This window comes from Astyanax mexicanus, chromosome 1 (genome assembly GCF_023375975.1).
Source record: "Astyanax mexicanus isolate ESR-SI-001 chromosome 1, AstMex3_surface, whole genome shotgun sequence".
Classification (NCBI taxonomy): Eukaryota; Metazoa; Chordata; class Actinopteri; order Characiformes; family Acestrorhamphidae; genus Astyanax; species Astyanax mexicanus.
Window position 1 is genome coordinate 62,435,502 of NC_064408.1, and position 15,086 is coordinate 62,450,587.

Consider the following 15,086-nt stretch of genomic DNA (forward strand, 5'->3'; position numbering starts at 1 on the left):
AGGTTTTAAATGTTATTAAAACCAAATGAACAGTCAGCATGTGTAATGTTTCGAAAATACTTTCTAATACATACTGTATATTATGAGTGAACACAAAAATGACTAAATATAAAATATAAATGTATATATATATAAATATATATATATATATAAATTTCAAGATTTGCATGACAAACGATCCCGACCTTCTGAATGACGTCATGAATCAGTCACAAACCTGACCAAACTAGAGTGAATCACTTCCTTTTCCCTGCCATGTGGCCTGGAGATGTGTGATCAGAATACTGCTCAGCAAAGATGTAGGCCATTTCTATCCACTCTCTCTCTCTCTCTCTCTCTCTGAGACAGCAGAAAACTCACAAATAATACATCAAATAAGACATTCCTGAACCAAACTTAATTAGACAAGGAGTTTGAATAAAACAGAAGTGTATTATAGCAGCCATTTCTCAAATGTCACACACAACAATTACACCATTGTTCTACATTAAATTTGGAACCCAAATGGATATCCATGTGGATATTTCATGGAGCAAGTCTTTTTATATCTGTAAATGTTTATGCTAAATAGAATTTAGCAAGAGAGAGGAGGCTAAAAACGTACTGAAAGTAAACCTTGTGCAAGAGCAGAATATTACAGTCTACAAAACAGGCCGGTTTCTCATATAAAGTGTCCTTTTTAGCTACAGTGGTTTTATACACACACTAACATCAACATAGCTGCCTATGAGGAAGCCTTAGGAAACTTGTCTTCTGTTTAGTGCTAGGACTACTGTGTGTACACCATAAGCCAGAACTGCAAGAGTTATTTACTTATAAGGCATGTGCAGGATTGCTGATGCCAAACCATTACATCAACACAAACATTATAATCAGTTGTAACAACAAGGAGATTTTGCAGCACGCTCTGTAAAGTTTAGCCTTCCTGGCTGGCAAAGTATGTAATCTCTTTCTCAAAGCTCCAAACATTGCGGGCTGCGTCAGCACCCTGCACAGGTTAACAGAACCATGGCAAGCGCTAATCCTCCAACTGTTCACCCTGTCCACCCTATACCACACCAGCCTAGTACACAACACAGCACAGGAGAATAAACAGTAACAGACTACCCGTTCTAATGTAGACAGATCTTTCACACAGTAGAAATTGACAAAAAATTGCTCATAATAACTATAAACATTAACTTTGAAATTAATAAATAAAACAAGGATAAAGGTTGAGCAGAGTATTGTTTTCATTTCACTGATAAAAAATAAAGAATATAAATTTGCCATTCATTGGTAAATAAGAGTAGTAACTACAAGCAGAATAGCTAGGCTAGCTTGCTGAGCTAAGGTGGTCAGCTGCTGTCCTAAAACATGTCTTAAAAATTATTTAAACGAATGTTAATATGGTTTAAAAGGTGGCATGTGTGCTATCTTTATTAATTTGGGTTGGATGTTGACTAGTTTAATTCTTGGGGGTTTAGGTTTTAATTTAAAGTGTTTATTTTTTTCCATGTGCCAATAACTAAATTAAATAACTATAATTTGGATAAAAAACATCATTTCCTTTATTTATATTATTTTTATTGAAGTGTATTATGATACATATTATTGTCTCTATTGTGTTTGTTAGTTATAAGGGTTTGGTACTGTTGTTTATGTTGGTTATATGTTTGTATTGACTAAAATCTGCAATAAAAGTATTTGTCAAAAAATAAAAAACAAAAACACAGCCAAGGCACAATTATCCATGATTCTGTAAATAAACATTTTTATGTTTGTTTGTGAAAAAGTAACTTACATTGATCTATGTAGCTGATTAGCTAGCTAGGTTAACTTAATCAACAATGTAGCTAAACAAGCGAATGTAATGAATCCTAATTAAGGAATATAATTAACGCTACAAGTATAACCCTAACGTTACCCCTACGTTATCTATAGGTAGTTAACCCATATTTTGACCGCTCTATTACTGTGTATATACAATTAATATATAATGCCAACGTTAATAAGCTGGAAATACTCAGATTTCAGTTGCCCTGAGGACAGAGAGGAGGTGTTCCCACAGGACCAGCACTGGGCAGATTTCTGTACATTGTGTACCATAAAAGACCACCGTTAACGATGAAGCTAACCTATAGCTACTAGCTGGGCTAGCTAACCTAACTCCATCCAGTAGGAGTGGCTAGCTTCAGCTGTAGCTGAGGATTCAAATTGTGCGAGTTTACTGTAACGTTAGCTAATTTTACAGCCGATATTTAAATAGAACTGTCTAAACTGTCTATTTATTACTCACTAATATTATCTAGTTAACGTTAGCTGTTTAAACGTTTAATTAACTTTCAAGCCAGTCAAGCTGATGGTCTTCCACAGAGTGTCAATACCTGACAGGCTAGCTTAGCTTAGCTGTAGCTAGGTTAGCTGTGTTTAAAGCTACGCATCTCTCGCTGAGGACTGCGGGCCAGCGAGGAGGACTGATCACCTGAAGCCCAGCGCTCTACTTATGGTCAGTATTAGTTATGGGAAAATAGGACACGTTTCCTGATACAGTGTTTTTATGGTGGTGATAGTGTGGTTGGTGGCTGAACTCACCAGCACAGGAGAGCTGCTACACTGAGGCACACCAACAAACCGCGCAGCCTCTTCATTATCTTCCCGCGGGGACCAACATCCTCGCCTCTCTACGGGTCTTCCTCCACGCTTTCTGTTCGACAGAGAAGAAGCCAGGGAGCCGTGCTGGTGATTTCACTCAGACTCTAAACTCTAAAGGCGGGGGTGTGTTTCGCGCTCTGGGATAAACTGCTTTTGTTATCCTCTCAGTAAACACACACTCTCTTACACACTCACACGCAGCACCGCACCTACCTCTCGCTCTGACTCTGACTCTACTGCTGTTGCTCAGGCTCCAGATCTCGCCCCTACAGCGGTTAACCCTCTCCACCAATAGCAGCTCACTCACTGCCCACAGAGAGCAGCTCACTCCACCAATGACAGTCCTCGATTTTTGCAGCGGTTCACTGTGTCCACCAATGAAGCGTTTTGTTCAAATTGGCCCCGCCCACGCTTCTCTTTAAAGATGAGTTGGAAGGTCCATGGCCGGACGCGTCACCCAGCGATAAGCAAGCTATCCACCAGCTCACACAGAACACGTAACACATACGAGATGCTAGACAGGGATGACTCAATAACCTGTTTATGAACATACGACACTGAACTCAAGTTTTTGGACGCTTAGAAAAGATTTTCTACTAAAATAATAAATTTCTAAAATAGATTCAACTTCAATATTTAGCTTTTTTTACATTTAGTATAATGAAGAAAAATGTATAACCATTTTTTCAATTTTCTAATTTTTTATTTCTGCCCCTGACAATCAAAATTTCAGAGAAAATGGGAAGCTGAATCTTTACTTAATTATTTAATTTTCCATTTAATTTTCACATCTTGTAAGATAAGTAGGTTGAACTATCCCATCAGATTAGTGGGGAAAATCAGGTAATCATTTTTTCTGGTATTCTGATTGTGAAGGGGAGAAATATAAAAAAAATGAATAAAAAAATACAAATAAGAAATAAAATTATTATATTAAAATCATTACATTTATTTTTTTAGTTTTTAACTTTAACTTTACTCAGAAAACCTTTTTTGGCCATTCCAGAAAGAATAACTTTTTTGTGAATGTAATGTTACATTAAGCAAAGTTTCATTCAATACACTATTTATACCTTCATTTGCTGTTTTTGGAAACTATTTAGAAGTTTCTCTTATTTATAAATTATTTATAAATTAAACTGTTATCCAGTAAATTATACATTTCCTACATTAACCCCTATTATTTTGTCAGACTGCTCTTTCTGTAATCAATATTATAAAACCATTCAACATCTCTTTTGGAAAATGTGTATCATTTTCTTTAACTTATTTTGATTTTGTTGTCTATTCACAACAGAAAAGAAGACCTTAATTCGGAGTGTACTGTTTTATTTAGTTACAACGTTTTATATACACACACAAACAGTAAATATTTAAAGAGATCTCCTGTATGTGTTGTTACCCCTAAACTGTATACAGACTCCTTATTTAATTCTAAAAAAAAATCTATTGTACCATTATTAGCTGTTAAATTGTCAGCTGTTGTTGTATGTATATTATACATATTATACAAAACAAAACAAAAAAATAGTTTGTAGCTAAATGTAAAGTCTGTAATTATAACAAATTTAACACCGTGTTTATTGATTCAGTGTAGCTTGTGTGCTTTCTAGTTCTTTCCATTTACAAGTGATAGTTGTGTAATCATGTGACCACAGCGAGTTAACACGTAATTAATTAATGTCTGTATTAAACATTAAAACCAGGCTCGATATACAACTTATAATATACGACCTATTGTCTAGTTTGTAGATAACTGCGCATTTCTATATGTGTACAAGTTTGACCACAAAATAGTTTTTCCTTTTTTGGCTCGCTAGAAGACGCGAAAATGTGGCAGGCAAAAGACTACATTTTCCGGAATGCTTTGCGGTCGCGGTTGCTGAAAGAGGTGCCTGATAAGAATATTTTTTGGTAAACCATTATGTTTCATTTAAGTGGCAAAATCATTGTAATTAAGCATATGTTTCTCGTAATAAATAAAACGTACACGGGATAAATAGAGAATGATCAGAGATGTGTAATAAATGTAGCCGTGTCTTGGATTGAGGGGTCCTAGACCTACAGTATTCGCAGCAGAAGCAGCAGCAGCTCGGGTTTTGGGGGGGAGCTGTTGGGAGAAGTTTGTGAAGGAGAGCGGTGGTTTGTGAAAGTTGTGCTCGGCAGAAGCGGGAGGTTTAGGGGGAGATCTGGTGGTGTTGGTGTGAGCGCCAGGGATCTGCTGTAGGTTAGTTAGTTAGATTAGTTAGTTATTTAGTTAATAAAGGTTAAATGATGTGTGTGTGTGATGAGTCTGTGCTGCGGGCGCTGCTGCTGCTGGTGTCGGTGTGCGTGTCTCTGGCCGGAGCTTTCTCTCAGTCTCTGGACAGCGACTTCACCTTCACTCTCCCCCCGGGACACAAAGAGTGCTTCTTCCAGACCATGAGGAAAGACGCCTCCCTGGAAATCGAGTATCAGGTATTTAACCTCGATATCTCACTATATACTGAATTAGATTTAAGACTGACGCTGTATTATGACTTTATAAAGTCATAAAACCCCAAGCTATCTATAGCTTAGCTTAACTAACCTAGCTAGCTTGGTAGCTAACCAAATAACTTATGAAAAATAGGATTTAACTTTAGATATATGTAGTTGTTCGCTCTGAACACATTAAACTAAGTTGTCTTCTAAGTCCCTAACTTATGTAATGTAAATATGTCACTGTATGGTAGAAGCAGAGCTGCTGCAGTATGTTCAGTATGTGGCCCACAACCACACTATATGGAAAAAATAAATAGTTAAGCTATGAGTCTTTAGTGTAGACCTGTCACGATAGGAATGCTGTGTGGACGATATATCATCCCAACAATTATTTCGATAAACAATGTTTTTGTCAATTTAATACAATTTAAAAGACACTGGCCACTTAAAATGTATGAGTTTCTTTGATTTTACCAAATTGAAAACCTCTGGAATATAACCAAGAGGAAGCTGGATGATCACAAGCCATCAGACCAAGCTAAACTGCTTAAATTTCTACACCAACAGTGGCATGAAGTTATCCAGAAGCAGTGTGTAAGACTGGTGGAGGAGAGCATTCCAAGATGCATAAAAAATTGTCATCAAAAACAGGGTTATTCTATCAAATATTAATTTCTAAACTGTTAAAATTTTATGAATATGAACTTGTTTTCTTTGCATTATTTGAGGTTTGAAAACTCTGCGTCGTTTTTTGTTATTTCAGCTATTTTTCATTTTCTGCAAACAAATGCTGTAAATGACAATATTTCTATTTGGAATTTGGGAGAAATGTTGTCTGTAGTTCTGTTCTAGAATAATACCAAAATGTTAATTTTGCTCAAATATATACCTATAAATAGCAAAATAGGAGAAACCGATTCAGAAACTGATGTGGTCTCTAATTTTTTCCCAAAGCTCTATATTTAAACAAACATACAAATTACCACAGGATTATCAAAAAAATTGAGGTAATGTACATGTACGGTATGATAACTTGATCGTTTAATTATTGTGACAGGCCTAATAGAGTGTAAAACATCTGTGAGTATCAAATACCACAGACATGTAACTGTAAACTAGTAACTGGTTTGATTGACATAGACATACCATCCATTTGATTAGGAATACAAGTCTCATACAAACACATACTAGGCAGTTTATAAGGGCCACCTGTTAAATACCCTGATGAAAACAAAAACAGCTTGTTAAGCTGGCCAGTTGGCCAACCTGGCTTTTGACTAGCAAATAGTATGCTTTTGTTTGTGTTGAGTTGATGGTTCAGCTGGTCTACAAGCAAAAGCAGTCTGACCAAACTTCACAACCAGTATGACCAAGCTTGACAAAGCTGGTTGATCAGCATGACCATGATCAACAAGCCGTGTGACCAGTATGACCAGCTTGACAAAAAACAAATGCACAAAACACACAACACAGGTCAAAAGCTAATTACTTTCTGCCAGCCAGCTAGCTTACCAGTAAATGCTATGTTTTAGCAAAAGCTGGATTTTTCCAAAGGTACAGTTTAAACCTGAAGTTTACATAAACTATATAAAAAGACACGCATGCATGTTTTTCTCACTTCTGAAAAATGTAAACTTTTGACTTTTCAGAGAGTAACAAAATGCATAAATTGCTCTCTCTCATTATTCTGGCATTTGGCAAATATAAATAAATTTAGTAATGTGGAAGGTTTAATATGATTTCATGTCAGATAGTGAGAAAAACATGCATATGTGTCTTTTTATACAGTGTATGTAAACGTCTGGTTTCAACTGACATCTTTGAATTCTAAACCATTTACCTGCTTCATTCACAACTGTGGTAGTTTATGGGCAAAATACTACTTAGGACCAAATACCAAACCATGATAAAGGCCTAGAGGATGACCAATAGTTTCAGTTTGTGGCTCAGTTCAACAGATGAACTGTAGTGTCTTCTAGATTACAACACACAGGTTATGGTGACTACAAATGTGAAAATATGAGCAATTCACTGTAAAATCAGGCGACATTATTTTTTGTAACAGTGAAGAGCAGACTTGTGGCACAAGTCCAAACTAGTGTTGAAACTCATATCAGGAATCCATGTTACATGTAAAATCAGGTGAAATGTCAGTATTGCACATGGTGTCACTGCAGTTGTTCCTATGGGACTTGAATCTGATAAAGAGTGGCATTATGATCTGAAGGTTTTGTGTATATGTGTACCTTTTCCTGAACCTCTGTGTATTGTTGGCTGTGCAGGTTCTTGATGGGGCTGGTCTGGATGTGGATTTCTACTTGTCTTCCCCCAGTGGTCATGTGTTAGTGTCTGATTTCAGAAAGTCAGATGGAGTTCATACGTAAGTTTAACCCAATCGATTCACCTTCTTCACACATTGTTTGTTTTCTTTCAGAATGTAGAACATATCCTAATGGCCTGTCTAACTGCTTCTTTCAGAGTGGAGACAGAAGAGGGGGACTACATGTTCTGCTTTGATAATACATTCAGCACTGTATCTGAAAAGATCATCTTCTTTGAGCTGATTTTGGACAATATGGATGATGGGCAAGACCCAGAGGACTGGAAAGAATTTGTGCAAGGAGCTGACCTGCTGGATATGAAGTTGGAGGACATCATGGTGAGCGAACAAACTCATTTTTAGCAGTTAGATTAGATGCTACGTGGTCAGGTTAACCAAGGATAACTTGTAGATGGTTTCTTTTACATAGTAGTCATTAAAGAAGTTTTAACTTATTGCTCACTGATATGCTGGTCATAGTAAAAAAAAAATCATTATGTTTTTTATTTAAATTTTAATTTGTGTTCTTGCTGATGTGAACACAGCTAAAGTACATTACCGTTAATTTCATAGTAAAGGAAGCACCTTTTTTCCCTTCATTATTTCTCTGGAGGAGGATCTCCAAGTAGTCACACAGGTAGTTCAACTTAAGTTGACGTCAGTTGATACTTGCCAGCACTGGTAGTTTCTTCAATAGAGGAAGGTGCAAAAGAGGGAAAATATTTTAAGTAAGCTTGAAGGAATGCCTGAGTCATCTTACTGTGAAATATTTCCGCTGAATTTTAACAGCATATGTAGCTCCAACTCCTTATCAGTCATAATCGTTTTCTTCAGAGCTGGCTGATCCAGTGTTTAACACAGTGTTTAATAAATGTTATGTAATGCTCATCTAGTCTGGGTTTCCATTCGCGCACACCCAGAGCTAATTCTGTATTTCAGTTATTAAGCTTAGGTGATTGTTTTTTTGTGAGAATTATGATAAAATACATTAATAAAATCTGAATACTAAGCTCCATGAGTGTTCCATAATAAAAAGTGTAAAGAAATTTGTTCTTTTATATTATGTCCAAATTTTATGATCACTGGACCAATAGAAACTCTACAAAATTATTTGGAATAACAATTTTAACTTACTTCCATTAAAACTATTCCACCTGGAATAGTTTTCTCAGCATCTTGAAGGAGTTCCTGGAGGTGCTGAACAATAGTTGCTGATTTCCCAGCTCCAGCTCATCCCAAATCACCTCAAATCATCCATCTCAGTTGATCAGGTTTATGTCAGGGGATTATGGAGGACAAACCATTTTTCTTTTTTTTCTACACAATTCTGTATTTGTTCCTTAATTGATTTAATGTTGTTAACATAAATCTACAATGTAGAAAATCAAGAAAAAAAACATTGAATGAATGGTGTGTCTAAACCTTTGACTGGTACTGTACATCGATCAGTCATAACATTTATGACTACCTGCGTAATATTGATCAGGGCCACTTCCTGCCACCAAAACAGGAAGTGTTTTGAACAAATTTCTTTACACTTTTTATTATGTAACACTCATGGAACTTAGTATTCAGATTTTATTAATGTATTTTATCATAATTCTCACAAAAAATTCTCACAAAAAATTCTCACAAAAAAACAAAATCTATGAATACCTCTGTATTCATAGATGAATTCCACTAGACCTCTGAAGTTAAGCTGCAGTATCTGTCATCAGTAGATCCAGTTTCTCTAAGTTGAAAGGTGGGGCTCCATTAATCAGACTTGTTTGTCCAGCCCATCCCACAGATACTTTATTGAATGCAGATCTGGAGAATTTGGAGGCCAAGTCATCATTTTGATCAGATTGTTGTGTTCTATAAACCATTCATAAACTGTTTTACAGTGTGGTTTTCAGGGCATTCCATCAATATAAGGGGGTATTTGGTCATCAGCAATGTTAAGAAAGAGGATATTTTTGTTAAGAATATCCACCGAAATTTCTGAGCCCAAGGATTCCGAGCTGTGTCTGCTGGCCTTTTTCCAATAGTGCATCTTGGTACCATACCTTCCCCAAGAAAGCATTGCACATGCACTCGTCCATCCAGACCTGGCTACTTTTCTTTCTTGCATAAGAGCCCAGTTCTAGTGTTCAGGTGGCAACTGTTTGCACTTTAAAGACGGATACAGGCCAGCATGGGTCACCTGACTGGTCTGATGCTGCACACCTCCATGTGCAAGAAGCTGCATTGCTCTCTTTTTTCCATCAGAACCAGCTTATATATGTGTGTTTTTTTTTTTTTTTTTTTTAACAATTTAAACTACAGTAGCTTCTATTGGATCAGGCAATATAGGCCACTGCTCCTTATATGCATTAGTGAGCCATAGTTTCAGTTTTGCACTTTTTTGTAGATCCTAGCTACTGCAGATTGAGAACATCCCAGAAGACCTGCAGTTTTGGATACTTTGACCCAGTTAAGATATTAGCATTACTCCGACTCCAGATTTGGTCGGTTGGTGTAGTGTGTGCTTGTATATAGCTTGTGTGTGTGTGTAATATACATATACACATTCATCCCTCAACCATCAACAAGGGGTACCATAGCAACCTTTTTTTGTTAACACCAGAGAAATTATGAATTATCTGCGATTTCAAAGCAACACAATAGCAATACTTATAGCAATATTAATAACTATAATACTCTAGCAATAACTAAGGGCGTTTGGTCCGGTTAAATGGCGCAATCAGGAAAAGCTAGTGGAGGTGATCTTGATCTGGTCCCAAACGAACACTGGAGTGGTTGGCTTGTGGTGAGAACGTGATTTGGTCTTGATCTGACCCAGCTATCAAATTTACTTCCTTTATTTGCGCTAAACTGCCGATAAGGCGCAGTTTAATCTGACATATTAGCCAGATAACGCTAATCAACACTAATAACCACAGCTATGGACAAACGCAGTCTCTACACTCTGTTTACTATGTGTACATCTGTGCTGCATGTCCCATTGAAAACACTGTGTTTGAAAGTGCAGCTTTTCAGCGTTCAGTGTTAAAGCAGCTTTGGAACACAGAATTTTCCAGCTGTTTTTACTTTCTTGTTCCTGTGTCAGACAGCTCTGACCAATCAAAGGACACAACATGCTCACATTTATTGGTTTATTTGTGCGCATTTTGGTGCGTTTAGGTTTATGCCTGTGAGGAAACCAAACCAAACTGAGAGAGAAGAGAAAAAAAACTCATGAACTGATCTGGACCATAGAAACCAACCACAGGTGTAAAAATGCCCTAAGCAAGACCAGCACATTCTCCTGGGATAAGATAGCAGAAATAACCACTAAACATCATCATTGCAACCAACTGAGGTGATGCACAGCCATTCTGTTTTCTTTAATAAATGCATTTTTTAGTTAGATGGTTCTCTGTCAGCAAGACTTAAAGACTGAGCACCTTTTCTAACATGACCTGCTTGTGCAGAAAAGGGCAGGATGCATGTGTTCTGTGAGCCGGTGGCTTTTTCAGACCTGTAAATAGATTTCAGGTTTATTATAAGTTGTAGGAAGTTTCAAAGTTGAAAGACAGATGTGCAGGAAATATTTGCATTGTGGGACACAATAGCACAGAGTGCACAGTGTTGTTTAGTTGACTGATCTCCAGGGAAAAGCTGGGTTGTTTTATTTTCATATTTTCATGCCTGGTTGTGAAAATGATTACTTAAAACAGCTTAAACTGTGTTAAATGTACACAATTGTCCCCATTACAGTAATAATTACTTTGAAGCGAAACAAATTGGCCTCACACACAGTAATGACTTGCTCCCAGCAGAAGCTGAAATAATCTCCCTCATATTTAATTGTATAATTGTCTTCTGTGTTTATTTCTTTACTTGTTTCTTTGTGTACCAAGTCTAAAGTGAGAGTTTTTTTGTTGTTGTTGCTTTTAGTTTAACTGTTGTGTGTCCACCTTTCTGTCTGTAGGACACTATAAACAGTGTGAAGGCACGCTTGGGAAAGAGTCTTCAGATTCAGACAGTGCTGAGAGCCTTTGAGGCTCGTGACCGCAATCTGCAGGAGAGCAACTATGAGCGTGTGAACGTCTGGTCCTGCACCAACGTCGTGCTGATGGTGGTGGTATCCTGCATCCAGGTCTACCTTCTGCGCAGCCTGTTTGACGACAAGAGGAAAACACGCACATAGCCCACGGGCTTCTTCTGTACTAACCTCTGGGAGAAAAAAAAATACCCTTGTTTGGGACTGAAGATGGACACAGTTCTCTCTCCCCTCTCTCTCTGTAGACCCTTTACTTTTCCACTTCCTGTCTACTTTTATTCAATGAAGACAATCAATTTCTACTCTAGCTGAGCCAAGAAACAGTCTAGGATGTTTCTCAGCCAATGAAAAAAGAGATAAGCTGCTATTGCGAGTTCACAAGAAGCAGGATTTCTGAGGGTTCTTTTATTTAACATGAGCAAAGAATCAATGGACTGATACTTTTGCAGTTTCTTATAATACCCTTTTTATACATGCCTAAGTTTTGTTAACCCATTATCTCTGCCTCTAACTGTTGAAACTATGACGAGCACTGACACATAATGACATATTTTTAGAGCAGCATGTTAAACATGGTATATGGAGAATGTGAAGTAAAGTGTGGGAAAAATGTTTCATGTTGAGAAAATAATGGTCTGGTAAACGGTTAAAAGAACCAGTGAAGATGAACTGTGCTTACCAATATCTGCTGTTAACGCTTTAATTATAGGGATGGCTGACTAAGACACACATTCTATGTTCAGACTGCAGGCAAACTGGATTGGTGAGATCTGATTCACACTTTTATTTGCAAGTTATCAGGTCAGATTTGTGTGTCAGGATGTCACAAACGGATCTGCATGGGTTTCTGTTGTAACGAGGGAGGTGTCCGTAACTTATACTAACCTTTGGAACTTTTCTTGGACCTCCCGCACTTTTGTCACTCTAAATTTGATATAATGGATAACCAGAAATCAATCTGAATACAATCTAGATATGCCAAAAGTCAGACTTGGACTAGCAGTCTGAACACAGCCACAGACATGCATGCTGCTTTGATTAACCAGACACGGGTTAAAACATGTTGTAAGATCTTGTCTAACTAGCAGATAAAATGCTACTACTTAGAAACTACCAGCTGTGCCAGTTGCCCTCCTTTGGGGATTTAGTAATAAGACCGTATGGTGCGCTGCTTTTGGCTCTGGTTCAACAGGGAGGAAAGGGAAGGAGCTTTTTGCCTCTATAAATCACCATGGGCACAAGCGCCAGAATACTTGACCTACAAGCAGTTTCTCTAGCATTGCTGACAGCAGCTCCAATTACAGTAGCCTGGCAGGCTAGAGAGCAGAGGAGAGGGAGTGAGCCAGGTGTTGTAAGCGCATCTTGAAGTGATTTATTACAGCGTTCTTCACCCTTTGTATTTGTGGATTTTTTTTGTTTGTTTTTTTTGTTTTGGTGTGCCCATGTGTGCTCGTATGTGCCCTAGTGAAGTATAACGTTTCTGCTATGAGATTTTTCGACCCTGGATGAGAAGTGGTGGAGAAATTGATGCGTCTCACTGTAGGACACATTTAGATCCCATTACAACATCATCAAATGAATAATAGAGAGATATTTGCTTTTTAAAAATCAGGGTTAGATTTGACAGTTTTAATAGATATTTGATGATCTAAATGAGCACAATGTTTAGGTCATTCTGGGCTGTTGCCATAGAAATACCAGTTTTTTTAAACTGCAGTTTTAACCTTAAACAAATACATTTTTCAAGTTCTAATATGAAGGGTTGAAAATAAGTTTGTTTAACACATCTTTATCTTTACATTCTAAAGTCTAACTTTATAAGAAACCTGGAATTTGATTTTCACATACTGGGAAAGCTTCATTTGCCTCAATTTCTAATGGTATATAGAACCATCTACAGTATATTTCCCACCAATGTGAAGGACCTGTTAATTACCTAAATTGTTCTGCAGCGTGTGATGTTTGTATATAGAACCACTGCCTTTACTAAAGAACCATTGAAGAACCCTTGTTTTAAAGAGTGTAGTTCTCCACGGATGTTTTATTGTGTTTCAGGGTTTTATTCCAACAGGTAAAGACATTTTAATTTTTTTTTCATTGTTCTGGAAAGGTTTAAAGGCTATTTAACAGCATCATTAGTGCCACATTGCCACCTTCTGGAGGTCTTCAGGAAGAGCTTCTTAAACACTACATAGCATAGAAGTATTTCAGTTGTTTGTTTGTTTTTAAATATTACTTAAATAAAATGTTGTGATTCATGAGATAATATGCTTTATGTTCACCAGCAGTAACATAAACAATACATTGCTCAATTATTTTACATAACTACATCAGAGAAATGCACTGGAACAGTCCATCCCCTGCATATGTGCCAATTGTTTATTTTTGTTTTCCATTCGGAACTTGTGCCAATAACGTTTGGTCGCTGTATTGAAACCCATAAAGGTTTATTTATACTACTCGTCGTGTTCTTCTTTACTTGTATTCTGTGCAGTTTTATGGTTCGGTTTGGTTTTGTCATGTATGTTGTCATTATATTTAGTTTAGCCCAAATACAAAAAATGATCAGCCAAAACTTTTGATGCCATAATGTTGCTGCCTTTTGCATTGTAATGTCAGGCCAGTGTAGCTAACAAGTAATATAAGCTTATAATCAGTTATCAGTGTACTGCATGAAAGGTTAAATTAACCACTACCATTGTTTTTAGCTAATGTACTTTTTAATAAATGCAGCATTGTGTAGCATTCAACCTTAAAATAACAGCTTCAAAATCATTCTGGTGAATCATTTATCTAGCATTGCTCCTGATGCTGATACCTGCACTATGTAACTTTGGTGAAGTGGCCAGAACACTATATAACTTGAGTCATAATTGTGTCAAATCCTGCAATATCCTGGTTCTGTATCTCTCAGTTCGGCAAGAAAAACCTGTTCTTTAGCTCTTGTGCAAAGAAGGAATTCCTGAAAGTAGGAGCACAAAGGCAAGAAATGCCAATTTTTCTATTGTCTTGCTTTAAAACACAGGACTGTTGTGCTATTATGTTTGGGTCCAGGATGACATGATTGTGTCACAATTTCTAATGAACACTTTCATAATGCTTATTTTCAATTCAAGCACAAAATGTACCTTTGGTTTCTGCAGCCAAGGAGTTCTATTCTGCTCACTAAAACATATCAAGCTTCATTAGGTAGTTCCTGAAAAAAAATCTTTGGGAAATTTGGGAAGAGGTTTCTCCTGGTAACTCATGAAGTCATATGCATGAAGGCTATATTTGAACTAGGAATTGCTGAACAGTAGAACAGAGCACTATCACTCCAGGGACTAGATATTTTGATGATCTTTAGCAGGAAAAGAGCCTTTCAGATTTGCTTGCCTTTTCTTAAATTCCACAAGCAGTTCTCTTAGAAATGTTATGTTTTTCAGTCCTCAACATTAGCTGCACTATTTCTGATAACTGTCATATCTTATTTACATTATGATTACAAAAAAACACTGTCACATCTTATTTACATTATGATTGCAAAAAACTGATTGTTAAGACAAGATTTTGAGATGTCAGGGTATTTAGAAAGTTGTGAAATGTTATGACTGGAACCAAGCTATAGTTTTTAACAAGTTATTAAAAGACCTTGGTAAAAAA

General features: G+C 36.9%; 2 protein-coding genes across 9 annotated transcripts in view; one reads left to right on the top strand and one right to left on the bottom strand.

Moving 5' to 3' along the window:
- suco (SUN domain containing ossification factor) overlaps window positions 1-2,880 on the bottom strand; it is a 64,633-nt gene extending 61,753 nt beyond the window's left edge. For 5 of the 8 annotated variants that reach the window (XM_049481503.1, XM_049481481.1, XM_049481492.1 and 2 more), the window contains exon 1: window positions 2,575-2,880. In XM_049481503.1, the coding sequence (XP_049337460.1) occupies window positions 2,575-2,630 (56 nt within the window). In that variant the 5' untranslated portion in view covers window positions 2,631-2,880. The remainder of the gene's footprint in view (window positions 1-2,574) is intronic. The other 3 variants (XM_049481501.1, XM_049481495.1, XM_007239526.4) reach the window with 1 other exon arrangement.
- A 1,843-nt stretch (window positions 2,881-4,723) lies between these two features.
- Window positions 4,724-13,903, top strand: tmed5 (transmembrane p24 trafficking protein 5). The gene is made up of 4 exons (XM_007239522.4): window positions 4,724-5,091; window positions 7,380-7,477; window positions 7,576-7,756; window positions 11,373-13,903. Exons 1-4 carry the CDS (start codon window positions 4,906-4,908, stop codon window positions 11,589-11,591), a joined length of 684 nt encoding a protein of 227 aa, XP_007239584.2. The 5' UTR covers window positions 4,724-4,905; the 3' UTR covers window positions 11,592-13,903.
- The last annotated feature ends 1,183 nt before the right edge of the window (window positions 13,904-15,086 follow it).